General features: G+C 38.3%; 1 protein-coding gene across 1 annotated transcript in view; it reads right to left on the bottom strand.

Annotated features, from left to right (window-relative positions):
* plekhh2 (pleckstrin homology domain containing, family H (with MyTH4 domain) member 2) overlaps positions 1 to 17386 on the bottom strand; it is a 57523-nt gene extending 40137 nt beyond the window's left edge. Inside the window, exons 1-2 of the mRNA XM_007255793.3 lie at positions 17214 to 17386; positions 13312 to 13450 (exon numbers count right to left, since the gene is read on the bottom strand). Of these exons, the coding sequence (XP_007255855.3) occupies positions 13312 to 13431 (120 nt within the window). The 5' untranslated portion in view covers positions 13432 to 13450; positions 17214 to 17386. The remainder of the gene's footprint in view (positions 1 to 13311; positions 13451 to 17213) is intronic.
* Between the last annotated feature and the right edge of the window lie 69 nt (positions 17387 to 17455).

The raw sequence follows: 17455 nt of genomic DNA, 5'->3' as shown, positions 1-17455 counted from the left end.
CAGCGCACAAAGACCGCCTGTGTGACAGACTGAGCAGCACTACAGCTCCAAATTCCCCAGCATCACCACGCATCCGCACACAAACACCATCCTACACACCTCACACTCACTGCAGAGGAGAGAGAGGCCAATCGTAGCATTCAGCCAATCACCATAGTGACATAGGGTTAAGTAATGGATTGATAAATGAACATGTGTCATGTGGTTGCACATGAATAAAACACGTTACATCAAAACATTTATTGTGAAAAAAAAAACAAGTTAAAGCACCATTATTTAAGCATATAATATTATTAGATTGTATTTTAGCAATATGTAGCACGCTGGTCAATTTCAAATCGCTAAACTGGATTTAGGGCATGTCTGTGTGTCTTTGGTATCGTGAGGGCACAAAAAGTATGCCTTGCTTGGCTCAAAACATACAAAAGGCATGTACTAATTCTCTTAATTAATTATGGGTGTGTTCTGGACGTAACGTGAAATAAACCAATCAGTGTGTCACTTGCCATTTCCTTTAAGATGCAGGGGTAATACACTAGCCAGTAGTTCATAGTTATAGCCCAGTTATGGAGTACCACCATCCTGTTTGTCTTAGTGGTTTTCCTGCTTTAACAGACACAGTACATCTCAGCAATGGCTCATCAGTTAATTCATGAGTTGGATCATGTGTGCCGTAATTACTAAATCCTCTAGAAACATGGTACTGCAGAAGCTGGTTTGAAAACCACTTCACTAAGCAAAGCATGTACATTTCACACTGCAAAAAAACATAAACCATAGCAAGTGAAATTAACTTATTTCAAGGCAATTAATCTTACTTTTTTCTTAATATGCATTGTAAGTTTAAGACTGTTTTACTTATTTTAGCAATAATAATCTTATTAAGTCTTATTTTAGGTCATTTAAACTCATAATAAGCCCAAAAAGTTATTCTGATTCTTGTGTACAGATTTGTCTTTGTGATTGCCTGTTATAAGAAATCTTACTAAGAAAAAAATTGCTGACACCATTGCTTATGTTAAACAAATAAGAGACCACTTAAAATGATGAGTTTCTTTGATTTTACCAAATTGAAAACTGTGAACTCTGAAACATAAACAAGAGGAAGATGGATGATCACATGCCATCAAACCAAGCTGAACTGCTTGAATTTTTGCACCAGGAGTGGCATAAAGTTATCCAAAAGCAGTGTGTAAGACTGGTGGAGGAGAACAAGATGAATGAAAACTGTGATTGAAAACCAGGGTTATTAAATCATATATTGCTTTCTGAACTCTTAAAACTTTGCATTATTTGAGGTCTGAAAGCTCTGCATCTTTTTTTGCTATTTCAGCCATTTATAATTTTCTACAAATAAACGATTTAAATGACAATATTTTTATTTGGAATTTGGAATAAATGTTGTTCATAGTTTATAGAATAAAACAATGATTCTTTTACGTAAACATATACCTATAAACAGTCAAATCAGAGAAACTGATTTAGAAACTGAAGTGGTCTCTTAATTTTTTCCAGAGCTGTATTTTGTCTGTTTTTTTCCCAAAGGATTTTTTGTAACAGTCTATTTACTTCTCACATCTTTAGCTTATGGCAGTCTGTAAAAGGATAGCTCTAAATATTTTTTTATCAGTTTGTACAGTCAACTACACAACAGCTGTTTCTAATTTTGTGTTTTCAAGGAATTCCCACTGAACACCAGTCTGCTACCAGTCTGTCTTTTTAACCTTCAGTGGGCTTTACTACTGTAACTCTCGCTAATGGTGACATCACATGAATACCTTCTATATTATAGGATCTGACAAAAATATGTCTTGGATTATGCAGCGGTAAGGCTGAATTATGCTTTCTGCATCACCTGTTGTGTAAATGATGATGAAAGGGGCGTGTGTTCCTTTGGAAGAAGCTCCTGAACGTCGTTAAAATGTTCCTAGTGCGTGACATGACAATCAACAGACATGCAGAGCTATCACTCAGTGGCATGTTTGGATGTGTTCGATCATTTTAGTCGCATGTAGCAACAAGACTTTTGAAATGTATGAAAAAGTATGAAACAGAGATCACACAGTTATTACTGGCTTGGTCCTGTCCACTTCACCAAAGTTACACAGTGCAGTTGGCAGCCAGCTGAGCTTGATTTTAAACTTGATATTTTTAGGTAAATTATCCATAATATTGCTTAAATTACAGTAAAGCTTGTGTTGATGTGAATTATTTGATCCATGCTAATGCAACTTGTTAGCAACATTATCTTGGCTGAGTGACTGCATTGAGGTGAGAGAGAAATATATTCTTTTTACCCAAGTCCAAATCCTTGCAGCAACATCTAACACTAAATCCAGCAGTACCAGCTACTGCATGTGGTGCTATCATATAAAAAGGTTGAGGGGTTTATTAGTGGCTGATATTGAATTTGAACATATATCACAAACATAACTTATACACACACAGGAAGAATAAGACAAACATTACCTTATATTTTGATGCTTATTAAATAAAGTATGGAGCTGATAGTAACTACGCTGATAGTACTTGTTGATAGTAACTGCTGCTGCTAAAACAGTGAAGATAGTAATGCTTATTTGGGTTCTGAGCAGTTTTATGCTCGGCTGGCCCCGGCGGCTCGCTGCGGCCACCACCCACACAAATGTGGAATCAATCTGGGTGTGCCAGGCAGGAAGAGGAACGTGCGCTAACCTAGAACAGATTCCCTCAGTGCAGAGGGCTTGTAGTGTACACATTAACTCATGGAAATGTGTGTGTGTGTGTGCATGTTTGGTTGATCATGGGAATATTTTTATATGTTGGAAAATATGTCAGGTACCCACAAAAAAAGACACTTCTGATTTATTAGAAAATATAAGATAGACAATAAATGTAATCGGGTTAAAATTAGGTTATTTTGTTTTAGGTGTAGTAAAATACAAATACAAATAGTAAAACATTCAAATGAATGACTTGACTATGAAGGAAACACAAGTGTGTGTTTGTCTGTACAGTCATGCTCATGGGTATTTTTGGGGAGTGAGACTTTTTTATTTTTTCTATGGACTAGGAGCCATACAGATCAAACGCAATATTTTGTGACACAAAATATTATATAGTGATTTAAACATCTGTATCGTAATAAAAAAAGCATTCTGTCTTAAAAAGCAGTCTGTTATTTACTGTGAAGCTTTAAATTTACATGAATGTACTAAATATTCTTTACCACAAGTTATTGTGGTAATTATGTTAGATAAATTAGCAGATAAATACATACAGTAAAATAGACACAGACAATATTCAAATCAATTACTAAGTGAACAATCAAATATCAGACAAAGACAAATCAACAAAGAGCTAAAAAAAATCTTGATAGATTCATAAAAATTCTCCCAATTACTAATTGTTGTTGGTTAATTGTAGCTGTTAAAAAATTAAATCTAAATATATTATGAAAACTTTAAATCAAGGCCAAGAAAAATCTCAAATAAGCAGAGGCAAAGGAGTGTCAATCCTATGTATTATTTGGGTGGTGGGTCATTCTGCAGTGACACTGAATTGTTGGGATTGTGTTGTTCTGGTATATGTATATCAGGTACAGCAGTGCTGCTGGAGGTTTTAAACTCTGTCCACTCTATTATATAATGTTATGTAGCTAGTTTACATTGTAGATGAAAAGTCAGAGACAGAACTGATCTGTTAATATTTTCTAAAATAACATTTAATTCAGTCTTCTAGCCGAGTTGCCTTTATGTTTAAGAAAACAAGCTATTGTTTAATCAGTGCAACGTCTGCAGGCTAAGCCATGCATATTGTAAAGCAGATAAATAGGCACATAACATTACTTTTTGACAGCAGCTGTAATAAAAAATAATTACAGCTCACCAAACATTTTATTACTGAACTGTGTCACAGTGTAACCTACAATAACTTTGCCAATGAGCACAAACAGGCTCACTCCGAACAACAGAGCACTAATTAGTATGTTCAAAATAGTAATGGCACCAGTGGTGTTGTACTAATTTTGTGAGCTAGAGAGAAAGGCAGGGAGGGAAAGAGAGACACAGTGCTAGTGACTGGGCTACGAAAGATACGCTACAGACAGCAAATAAAACACATTTTAGAATTAAACTTGACTTAATGCTAAAATGTTGTACAAACCATTGTCATTCAATATCAAGAAAACTGCTGTTAAGCATGGTGGCGGTAGTGACATGCAAACTTGTGGATGGTGAGGAATTGTTTTGGTACAATGCAGAAAGAAAACTGAATAATAAGGAACCAAAACGATCTAGGAATTCTACAGTCGAACCTCAAACCAGTTTCAACTAGGAAGTTAAGTTAATTTGACCAATTGGGTGTTCCAACTGGATGGGTGACCCAAAAACTTACACTGAAGATGGCTGTGGAATAAAGACATAAACAGGCCAACATTAAGTTTTGGAATGGCCTTCTCAAAGTCCTGACCTCAAACATGTGGACTGTGCTTAAAAGTCTGGTCCATTCCAGATAAACCAACAAATTTAAACTAAACTCTGAACTGAATCTGCCAAGGACAGTGGACAAATACGTGAACAGAATTCTGCAGGAAGCTTGACAATGGCTACCAAAGTCCAGCAGTGACAATGAGTCCACCAGCAGGACCAAAGTCCAGCAGTACTCCAGCCAGTGTCACTGCAGTGCTGAGATGGAATGACCCACCACCCAAATAATACCTGCCCTGTAGTGGTCCTGTAGGGTCTTAACCATTGGAGTATGCAGAGAAACAGAAAGCCTACTGTCTTTAATTATAGAACTACAATATGGTCCTAGTATATGTTCAGTGGAGCTGAGAAATAAGTAATGGGTGTATGTTTAATCAGTGCAACATTATTTGGACAGGCAGCGGTCAAAAACACCCCACTGTCAACGAGAAAAGCTATGACCTATATCTCCTCTTTCACGCTAAAAGGTGTTATATGTGTGTGAGTGTGTGTGCGGCTGTGTGGATGTGTGTATCGAATGCTGACTTCCCATATAACACGCTCTCTCTCTGTTTACAGACTCAGGCATTTCCTCCCCTGGGTGTCTCAATGATTACAGGATGGTTTATTTTCTGCTCTACACCCCCCCCCTCCCCTTCTCTTAAACTCCCTCTCTTTTTCATCTTCCAGTCATTTGTCCTCCTTCTCCTGCACTTTACTATTCATTAAGTCACTTTCTCTTTCCCAATTCCAGCTCTTCTCTCTCTCCTCCTCCTCCTCCTCCTCCGATAAGCTTCTGATTTGCCTGCTGCTTATCAGCACCATGAAAGGCCAAACAATAAACGACTGACCGTTAACCAGCATCCTGAAACCGCAGTTTAAATCTTTACCCTTAAGCAGCAACATGCTTCAGAATCTGAAAAAAACAAACCTCTAAACATTCCTACTTAAGCACTTGTTTTTCCAGCGACTTCTCTTTGTTCCTAGTGAAGACTCCCACATGTTAACCATTTTGTTTACTGGGTGAAAATTACACATTCTTTTTTTTATTCTGTGACATTAAAAAAAGAGAACATTGTCACAAAGCCTATTTTTTAATAGACTACATTCTTTGCATTGGTGCAAAAGTGCGAAAATCTTCTAGTTCCCCATTATTCTAGGGCTGTTTTGCATGTACTGCTCTTCTAAAGGCCACAGATCCACAGATTTTAAATGATATTTCAGGTTGGGGGCTGTGAAGCCATGGCAAAACTTTCAGCTTGCGCCTGTTGAGGTAGTGCATTATGAATTATGGTGATGCTTGCCTCCAGAATTTGTTTGTATTTTATTAAATAACAGTGAAATGTTCTTCGCACCGCTGGATGGAACACAAGCCCAAAGCATGACCAATCACCAATGTGCTCAAAAGTTAGTAGGGTGCCTTTTTTTATGAAATGTTGTCCTACCAAGGACTTGCTCTACCTTGACTGCAGCTTCTGGATCAGGGATTGCCTATCCATGGCCAACTCCTTAACAAGATAACACCTCACAACTTATACAAGGCATTCCCCGAGGTCCCTTCCTCTTCATTATCAACTTACATACTGCAAAAAAGTTATGCTATTAAATAACATTTGGTATGACAGTGTAAATAGGGTAGATTAGCACACGATGAGACAGTGTGTAAATTAAACCACCACATGTACCTAAGCAACTGTACATCATTTGTCATATAAAAATGTTTCCTTTTGAAAATAAGAACAATGTGCAATATTTAAAAGCTTCTTTGGCATATCAAGTCTAATTGCCCTATTTAAAAGTAATTAATCTCAGATTTAAAATTAAATCATATATATACTATAAAATGGCAGTGTATAAGAAAATGTGACCAGATGTTTACATTGGAATTCTAAAATAAGCATTTTTCTCCAAAATGATGTGTATGGGGCAAAATAATCAAGATTTTTGGGGTAAATCTAACCAGTGGTTTATCTCACCCACTCATTTTTACAAGTCAAATACTGTATGTGGTGTTAATAGGGGCATTGCGAAGCTCATTGCTAATTATTCCGTGTGTTTAAATTGTGACGACACTTGTGAATATATCTACACCGATGGGTGTATTGGTCTCAAAGTGAGGTGAGGTGTGGTGTATTGGGGGAGCGCTGGGGGGCAGTTAACCTCAGTCCAGCACAGTTTAGCGCAGATATTTACAGTTACAGCTGAATTCACGCTTTTAATAATAATAATAATAAAAAAAAAAAACGCTCTTATTTTCCCTTTAAAAAAAGCCTTTTAAATGCCTGATAACTGTTGCTTTGCTGTTTTCCTCAGATTTTAGTGCTCAGCTCTTGATCAGTCCAGACACGATACAGCACTTGGGTAGGGGGCGGGGCTGGTGACGTTATAGGCCCTGTACTGTTTAATATTGCGATATATATATATAATTGAAAAAAGAACATTTGCTATGTAAATTTTTTCCAGTATCATGCAGCCCTAATTATTACCACTCACTGCACTGTCCACTGTGGGTGGGTGTGGGTAATGCGATGAATTCCTTGTAACAATAGGACACAGTAGAATAGTTTTTGAGCGTATTTCTCTCATGCTGGCCAGTGTTAAGCCTTACTCGCAAGATAACACCTCACAACGTATACAGGTGTGTGTGTGTGTGTGTTTTCTCAAGTTGTCCCCTAAGGCAACATGTTCAATTTACACTCTGCAATTCTATGACTTGGCATGTCAGTGTATAGTTAATAACTGTTCTCATATGGCTTACTTTACTCTATCAGCGGTATCAAATTACCCCTAACAGGAGGAAAACTGAACCACAAAACCATTGTTTTTTGGGACCCCATATTTTGTTGTCTATCGGAGTCACTGAGTCAGACACAATGCTAAAGTTTCCAGCTAATGGCATACATTCTGAACTTGTGTTACATGCATTGTGTCTCATATTCCATTGATTATAGGTCAACTCAAATAAAACAAATGGCTCATCTTACCCCTAGTCCCTATTATATCATTAGGTGAAACATACAGTAGTTATGAATGTTTAGATACCATTTACTATCTGTTAGATCTGTTAGATGCTCTAATTATGGTAAACCACATTTAGATCCAATTAAAGCACCTTTACAAAAGGATTAAATAGGGGAAGGTGGACAAAATGACTTCATGCATTAAGAAAAGTGCTAGCATGTGCAGTGCTCACAACATTCTGTGTTTAATCAGGAAACAATACGAGACTTTGCTCACAGCCAACAAGTTAACAGGCACTGGGATGACCAACAAAAACAAGAGATATTTTCCAAATGAGCTCATATGTGGGGTTCAGCATAAAGGAGGCCAAAGGTCAGAGGAATGGCCAGAGGTTCTTTATTCTGTAGAGAGAGGGAGTGGAGACTGACATCATCAAATAGTTTAGTGGCTGCAAGCATTGTTGTTAAGTCACTTCATACAACCCCAAATCAGAAAAAGTTGGGACTGTAAAGCATTTACAAATTCTTCTCATTAAGGAAATTCTTACTGCAAACATATCTTTTTCAAACAAGAAGAACTCCAGTGTAAAATGGACTTGGGATGTAGTAAAACATGCTAACAAGTACGAGTATTTTGTCAAACAGCCCACCTCCATTCCCCCTAGCATTCTGAAATACAGCACTTTTAACACAATTTTTACAGCATTAACAAGCTCACAGTAGCTCTATATTTTATAAGTAGAATTCTGAAGACCATGACATTTAAAACAAGGCACTGAGAACTTTGAAAGCGCACAGTTACTTTATTAAAAATACTGTTTATACACACAGTACCTTCAGGTAGTTCTCCAGGTGCAGCCATCTTGAAATTAAATCATGATAAGTTGACTGACGAGCACGAACGGAACTACAGCTGATAAGTCAAATAAATACTTGCATTAGTTTTGGACTGGAGTTGCTGCAACAATCTGTTTCCCTATCCTACCTATTAATTCATGCTCATCAGTTGACTTATTATGATAAAGTTCAGATAGATGTGCCCCTTAATAAACTACCTGTGCACTTTTAATGTTCTCAGTGCCTTGTTTTAAACGTCAGGGCCCCCCGAATTCTACCAATGAAGTGTGGAGCTAATTTAAGTATGTAAATTGTGTAATAACACTGATTTATTTGCATGAGCAACTTTATGCCCCTATCACTAGCATTGTAAGCCTGTTAAGAGCTTACAATTTCAGAATGCTTTGTGTGAATGAAGGTACTCATTCAATGTACTCATTATCATGTTTCACTACACCCCAAGTCCATTTTACACCAGATTTCTCCTTTAAGGCGTGTAACAATAAACTTTATTGGGGACAGTTCATGGCTGCAGGCAAACCAGACCAGAACCCCAATCCTCTTCTTCTTTAGCCATGCCTACAAATTGTATGTAGCATATGTTTTTTTCATTGTCTTGTTTAAACTGTAATGCATTATTGCAGCCATCACAGAAGTGTACAGACACAATCCCATACCATGGCAGACCCTTGCTTTTGTACTTGGAAAATAACAGTGTTAATGGTTTAGAGCATACAGAGTCCATTTCTACCAAAAATATTTTTTTCTAACCATGATACACATCCCACTGAGTGATGGTCCATCCCAGATGCCTTTTAGCTAGGGCTGCACAATATATAATTTCAGCATTGTCATCGCAATGTAGTCAAATTAGAGGACATCATGTCAAATAAATTTTTTGTAAAGTTTTTTTTGCTTTTTGATTCACACTGTTCAGATATTAGTAGTATTAACAGTATCTACTAGATCACAGATGATACCAATTATCTTACTCCAATCATTCATACACAAATTGCATTATTAATATCAAGAGATACTGGATGCTTAATTTCTAGCAAAATCTGGTGTTAATTTCTGTATTTTCTTAATATTGCAATATTAATAGCAGAGAAACAAAATATCGCAATGCATTTTTTTTTTCAGAATCGTGAAGCCCTACTCTAAGCCCAGAAAGGTCAATGCCTTCTTCTGGACATGGGCAACATTAGGCTTCTGTTTTGCAAAGTAGCATTTGTGAATACAACTTTGTCTTAGAGTGCTTGAGGAAAGTTTACTAAAGTAATCCCATCTTTCCTTTAATGTTCTAAAATTTCTTTTGAATCCCATGACTGTTTAATCATATTGTGGACTGTGAACAAACTTTTCAATTATATCTAAACGTTTGTTGACAGACTGGAATACAACTGCCCATCCTTGCTCCTTGAAGATCTTTTGTGCATACTAAAAAAAAAAAAATGTTACTTATTACTGAATTGCACACGTTTATTTTATGTTCTGCAAGCCTAAAATGCAGTAATTAACAATTTACCAGACAAAACATGTCTGCACTATACTTATTTTTATTCTGACTTGGGGTTGTAAGTATAAAACATCTGGACGTGATGTGCATGTGGTAACTGCTGCTATTGAGGGTCACTGATACTTACTATTAAAAGTAATTAGCAATATTTGAACCAAGTCTTGAATTACAGCTTGATTTACTGTGTGCCTCAGTCATTAATCAGACAGGATTTCACTTTTGCATGAAACCTGCCCGCCTGCCAAGCCATAATGATACTGACTCTGAAAAATGGTTTTGAGAACTGACCGCATTTATGCTTGCCCTCAATACGGCAATAACACTGACCAATTATGGCTTGGCAGTGATGAGTATTACAGCAGCATGTGAGGTGCTCAACTTTACATCAACACCTTATCTGATTGAACAGGCAGGTGTGTGAGAGTGTGAACAGTTGTTATTTTAGTTACAGCTTTCATTGAATAATGTTTAAACGATAAAACAAACAAATAGACCTGCCATATTATAGAAATAACTATAAAACAATATTATTGTCAGTTTAAGACCCTATTATATCATATATTGATATTTAGCTAGGCCGATTGTTCCACTCATTTAACTGCTATTCAGCTGTATATCCCCTATTAAAGGTGAGCGGAAAAAAAAGTGACAACACAACACAAGGAGGGTGAAGACTAGCATATGCCTCCTCCGATGAAAACTAGCACATGCCTCCTAAGGTCAACCTCCGCCTCTTTTCAAACTGCTGCTGATGCAGCATTGCTGTGTAGCATCACAGCACACTTGGAGGAAAATGTAGTGACTCATTTCCGATACATCAGCTCACAGATGCCTTGTGCTGATTGACATCACCCTAGGAGTGATAAGGGGAAAGAGTGGCATCTACCCACCCAGAGAGAGCAACGCCAATTTTGCTCTCTCAGGAACCAGCAGCTGATGGAAAGCTGCATGACTGGGACTCGAACCAGCAATCTCTGCATCATAATTTTTTTTATTGTTGACCCTCAAGTTTGCCTCCCAGCACTGGGGTCTTGGGTTCAAGTACCTATCTGGGTGCCGTTTCCATGTTCTCCCTGTGTCGGTGTGGGTTTCCTCCAGGGACACTGGTTTCCTTCCACACTCCAAAAACATGGAAATCAGGTAAATTGGATACTCTAAATGTAACCAGAAAAATATGTGTATGTGGGTGATATGTATGTATGTTTGGGTGTGTGTTAATGTAAGTATGACTGTGTGCCCAGATATGGAGTGGCATTCTGCCTGTAGTGCCTGATGCAGTCCTCGAGGTGGACCGTCATTTCCGGTTGAGAGTATGCTGTAGGGTATTGGCTGCCACTTCTCACCGGTGTGTGGAAGAGTGTTGAGTATAAAAGGTTGTGTGTAAATAATGTCCTTGGGTTTCTAGAAAGGTGCTATATAATTTTATTTAGTTCATTCATTCATTATTATAGTGTCATAGCCCCACAGGTCATGCCCATATACTCTATGATAAACTTATAATGTAATAATTGTGGCAAGCCTAAAAGCTAATGTGGCAAAACTACACATATGGACTCATCTTCATCCTCGGTGCTTCTTCAGCAATACAGATAAAGATTTAGAAACCTGGTTCTACTCTAAGTTTAAACATATTAAGGTCCATCTCATGTCAGCAATTCTATGCAGTTTGTGCTATCCCAAAATGCAGTGGTCCGGAGCCTTGTGGTCAGTCGTCTGTTTATATTAACCTCTAATCAGCTCTCCCCCGAGACGGACCGAAAGAAGTAGGCCATAGAGCACAAACACAGAGAGAGAGAGAGAGAGAGAGAGAGAGAGAGAGGGAGAGACTTGGCTGCAACACACCAAACATGGTAAATACTTTAGTAGGTAGCTGCTTGCTTCTGCTAAAAAAGCTATGTGTTGACTAGCTGTGTGACTGACACGAATTCAAATAGCTGTTAATGGACGACGAGAATCCAAATACAGGACGAAAGAAATAAAGGAGAGGATAGGAAGCAGCAGGACCCTGCGGGAGGACACCGCAGATACACTAAATCCACATTCCTCCTCTGTAATTAGCTTAGCATGAGATGGGCGTTGTAGTTTTTACTTACTCAGCGAAAACATCAATAAAATGTTTTAATGAGTTAGTCAGGCTGCGGACGTTGGTGGAGAGACATTCATGATGCGTCCAAATTTTGGTGGACGCCCTTCTTATGCATGCAAAATTCATCTACTTTAGTTTACACCCATTGCTGACAAAGATGTGCAATGCACACAAGCATAAAACTTGTCTAGTTCCTGTAGAGAAGTACTGTCAACAGTACAGGACTCTATGAACCTGTTGGCTTCTACATGCCTATGGCCTTAGCACTGAGCTGTGGATTAATGGTGCTCCATCCAATACTTCTGGAAAGAGTTAAGTAGTTGGAGATAAGGTGGGGCGTAGAGCTGATCATTCAGCATCATGACCTCAATGATGATCTAAATGCAATCAACCAAAAAAAGGGGCTTGTCTATCTCCTGTAAAGAAGTACTGCCAACAGTATAGGATCCTATGAACCTATAGGCCTAGACATGCCTATTGCCATTAGCATTGAGCTGTGAATTTATGGTGCAATATACCTTTGATTTTGGAAATAATTAATGATTTGCAATATGTATGTGACTGCAGCAGCAGTGGCAGAAATATTATCCAATTCCCTTTACACTTCAGTCACATAAACTATATGAAAACTCTTTAATAGTTTATTCACTTTAGTTTACCTATTTAAGTTAGTCAAGATGCAAAAACCAGGGTTGGAATGCTGCAAGGCCTCAACAAGGTTCTAGCAAGTAGGCTTGGTGGAATTGGAGCAGTGGAATTGCAATTCCAATAGTGGTTCAACAACATTTATCCTGCTTGGTATCAGTGTAATACATCTAGTACACCTATCCCTGGACTTTGTGGGCAGAATTTACTTCCTGATTGGTCTGCCTTTTTGTTTAGTAGGTCTATTTGACCCTAATATTTATTTTAGTGACAACAGCATTTAAGGTCTATGTATGGGAAGGCAACTGAATGGCGATGTGTCTAAATATTTGCAGACAGTCCTTCTAATGAACGCAGCACTCAGCTACTTTATGTTACACCCATTGGTGATGATGTGCAAATGCCCACACACATAAAGCTTATCTAGTACTGCCAAAAGAATAGGACTCTAAATCTATTATATAGGTATAACCTATTAGCCTAGACGTGCCTACTGCCTTAGCATTGAGCTGTGGATTGATGGTGCTCCATCTAATACTTTTGGAATGCGCTAACAGTTAAGAATGAGTTGGGGTGTAGTGCTGTTCATTCAGCATCATGACCCCACATCATGCTCTAAATGCATGAGTGTCTAAATCACACTCATCGGTCCTTAAAACTTGAAGAGCAGAGTTTACATAGCAATGTGCTTCTCCTTTCAGTCACCAGTTTGTCCCTCATCTCCCTCATAATATGTCCAAATGGACAGCCACTTGTATTGAATCATGCTGAATCACGTGATTTGTACCTCTTTAATAAGCTAATGATGACGTGCCCTACCTTTTCTGCTGTGAGCTCCCGGATCACACTCATCTGTCCTCGAAACTTAAAGAGCAGAGCTTCCAGAGCCATGTACTTCTCCTTCCACTCTCCAGCTGATCCCTCTTCTCCCTCAGCCATGCTGACCAGCCTCAGAGTCCTTTATGTAGAGGGACAGAGAGTCAGTCAGACAGATAGAGACAACCTTGTACACAGGGTTACAGAGATTCACTAGGAATCAAAACAATATTTCAAATAGTGCAACCCCTGATTTCCAGAGCAGTCTGGATTAGTACTGAATAATATACTGAAAGTTCAATATATTTTAGCGCTATAACATGCTCTACCTTAGGAAACTGCCAGTTCAATATCAGTATTAAAGTCCAAATTCTGCCATCATAACGAGTCTACTCAGTCTCAGGGTGGACAAATGATTACTTGTGTAAAAAAGCTCTTTTCAGTGTGTAAAAATGCTGAAGTGCTCCAGGGCTGGGCAGTTCCCTGGACCGGCGAACCACAAACGACCAAAACAAACCTCCGTCAGCCAACCCGGGTCCACCACCACACTTTTCCACTGTATGCTTTTCAGTTATGAAAAACACATGTGAAAGCAAAGGTGAAATAGCAGCAACAGAGCATGCAGGAGAGATGAGGATGGAGTGAGAGTGAAAGAATGACAGCACAGACAGACCTTTGTTTACTACTATTTTACAAGACTATGTTCACGACTGTTTCCATTAATGTTGCTGTTAAAAAGTTTTGATAATTTTGTCATTATCATTCCTGTGGTTATTGTTTTTGTCAAAATGCTTTAAATATGCTTTACTGTACTTGATACAGTGAGAGAAGAGAAGAGAAGAGAAGAAAATAGAAGAAAATAGAAGAAAAGAAAAGAAAAGAAAAGAGAAAAGAGGAGAAAGAAAATTTGAGTGGAAGAACAAAATAATTAAATAGCTTGTATGAGAAAAAAGTGTGGAAGAGAGAAAAAGCTAAATGACAAAAGGGCAAAAAATAAAGGAAGATAGACAGTGACAGCAAGTGACAAAAGCAAAAGACCAAAAGAGCAAGAGTGAAAAAGTAGGAAAGAGAAAGGTAGATAAAAAAAGAGTAAATGAGTAAGTGACCCAAAGAGTCAGACAACGCAACAGCAAAAAAGAGAGACAGAAAGGGCATGCCCAAGGCGAGTGAGAGAAAGAGTGAAAGAAGAGGAGAGGAAAAAAAGTAAGAGAGCAAGTAAGAAAAAGAGAGAAAAAAGACAGACAGACTGTGATAGAAAGAGAAAGAGCAAGAAAGAGAAGCAGAGAAAGAGGGTAAAAGAGAAAAAGAGAGAGCAAAAAAGCAAGAGAAAGAGAGAGAAAAAGCACACAAGAAAAACAAGAGCAAGAAGGAAAAAGAGAGAACACACAAGATTAAATAGCAAGAGTAGGAGAGAAACAGATTTAGAGGGAAAGAGAGCAAGACAACGAGAAGGAAAAAGCAAGAAAGAATGAAAGTGTGACACAGAAAGGGAGATAAAATAAAAAATGGGCAAGAGAGAATAAAAGAGTAAGAGAGAAAAATAACAAATTAGATAGAAAGAAAATGAATGAAAGAGAAAAAAGGGAAAGAGGGAGAAATAAAGAGACAGAAAGAGACAGGGAGATTTACCATATTAAAAAACCCTCTTTAAGTCTTGGCCAGAACATAAAGAAAGTTGAATCATGGTTAGATCCCAATGAACTGTCTTCCTCAGCACTGTGGTAAATATGTCTGGCTTTGAGGATCGACCAGCCTAAATGAAAAAGTGTGTTTCTGACCATACACACAGAAACATCCCTAGAAATCCAGCTGGTTGGATAATGATAATTATATGTGCATATGATGAAGTAATCTTACTTATGATAGAGCCACAAAAATGCTCCAAGAAATGCTCATCCTCTTCAGAAACCTGTGTGAATCTGAAGATCATACCATACACAGTTTATGAGTAATGGAGCACCAATTAGTAACTTTGAGAAGGATTAGAGTGCTGCTTTTGTTCTAAAATTTAGTATATAATTCATGCCAAATGTTGGTCTTCACAATGACAAAAACACAATTATATTATGATTGTTTACTTGTAAATATCCTAAATAAAAACTCTCTGGAGCAGATAAACATGAACCTGTTGGCACTATGCCCCACTATGGTGGGCTAGAGCGCAGTGGCGGTTCTAGGTGGGCTAACGGGGCAGTACTCCTCCCACTACACCCATGGACTTTAAAGTGCTTTACTAAAGCTTCAGTCATCTATGACAGACTAAGCAATCTGACTGTACTTTTCAGTACAGTTTAAGGACAGCACAAACTTTAAAACTGTGAGAATATTTAGATTTGTTCCAAGAAGACAGAAAAAGAAATACTAACATTGTAAATCCTAGAAAAGTTTTAAAGTGTGATTTTTTTGTATCTGTTTGTGTGAAATATGAGAAAATATGCTATAAGAAATCTGTTGGCTAGAAAACATACAAACCATCGAATACAGCTGATGTTAAATAAAAAAGGTGATAAATAACATTTTAAACCATAGCAAATGCATTGTTTTGTAAAATAGGGTAATTTGTTGATGTGTTTATACAACATGACAAAGACAGAATTGAGATTATGCAAACTGTGAAATTGTAACTGAAACTTTATAAATAAAATGTTGAATGATACTGAATGCATACTACTTCTTCTTGATGTCGGCAAAGCACTAGGAAGTAATAGGCTAGGCTAGAAGTAATCGGCCCCTCTAACATAAGCACTGGCCCTAGACTGGCCACTCTAGTTGAAGTGGTCTATATAGTGTTTATAGTGTTTTATTTGGAATTTAAGGATGAGTTGGGGACCAGGTGCCTCATTTACTAAGACTTGCGTAGAATTCCTCCTAAAATGCTGAGTATGCTCAGAGCTGAAAAGATCTGTACCCACAAAAAAAAAAAAAAAAAAAATCAAACTGACAACACACTCGTGACCACAACACTCTTGTCTTGTCGAGATCATTTGTACTTTTGGCAGTGTGGGCAGTATGCTAAGTCATGCTGGAAAATGAAATCCACACCTTTATGAAAGTTGTCAGCAGAGGGAAGCATGACCTGCTGTAAGATTTTCAGGGAAAACACTGCACTGACTTTGGATTTGATATAACACAGTGGACCAACACCAGCAGATGACATGGATCCCTAAACCATCACTGATCATCAGTAAATTTGGCATTTCATTTGGAAATCAAGGGACTGGAGGAAGTCTGGACGAAGAGTGGAGAGACACACAATCCAAGCTGCTGGAGGTCTAGGTGTGAAGTTTCCACAATCAGTGATGGTTGGAGTGACATGTCATCTGCTGGTGTTGGTCTACTGTGTTATATCATGTCCAAAGTCACTGCAGTGGTTTCCCAGAAAATCTTATGATGATGCAGATTTCATTTTCCAGCAGGACTTGGCACTCTGCCAAAAGTACCAGTTGGTACAATGATTTCTGGGTTTTCATTGGCTGTAACCAATCAACAACAAAATAAACAAACATTTAAAACAGATCACTCTGTGCGTAATACATCTATATAATATAGGAGGTTCACATTTTTATTTGGATGCACTAGAACACTACAGACACGCTGTAGTAGTAGCGTGAGCAGCACACTGTAGTAAACAATGACTGGCGTGTGTAAAAACTAGGGGGAAAAAACACATATCCCTGTTTAACACTCTGTTACTCGTAGCCTAAAATCACGTGCAGAGAAAGAGAGGGTTCACTCAGCTGTAGACCCCCCTCACTCCCCCCTCTCTGTTTATATATTTATATATAACCCCCCCCCTCCTCCTCCTTATCCTCATCCTGAAGGGAAAACACTGCAGCACTTATTCACACTAAGTTAACTAGTTACAGAACTCTAACACACAGAGAGAGAGATATTCTCATTCTTACCCTGAGAGAAAGCTCGGATAAACACAGCCGCTGCTTTCAGTCCATTATTTCCTCCGTGCTGCCCCGCTCCTCACTGCTCTGTTAACCTACTTATTAAAGGAAAGCGGTGAAAAGTCTCTCTCATCCTCCCTCAAACTTTCCATTCCTGCAGCAGCTGCAGCAGCGCGCCGCGGCTCGGCTCTGCCAGTGTGGGCTCGGCCAGGGGGCGTGGCGTCTAGTCAACAGAACCAATAGGAAGTGTT

This window comes from Astyanax mexicanus, chromosome 7, assembly GCF_023375975.1.
Source record: "Astyanax mexicanus isolate ESR-SI-001 chromosome 7, AstMex3_surface, whole genome shotgun sequence".
In the NCBI taxonomy this organism is placed as follows: Eukaryota; Metazoa; Chordata; class Actinopteri; order Characiformes; family Acestrorhamphidae; genus Astyanax; species Astyanax mexicanus.
Note: the sequence above shows the minus strand (reverse complement) of the source record. Positions and strands in the feature narration are given on the sequence as shown.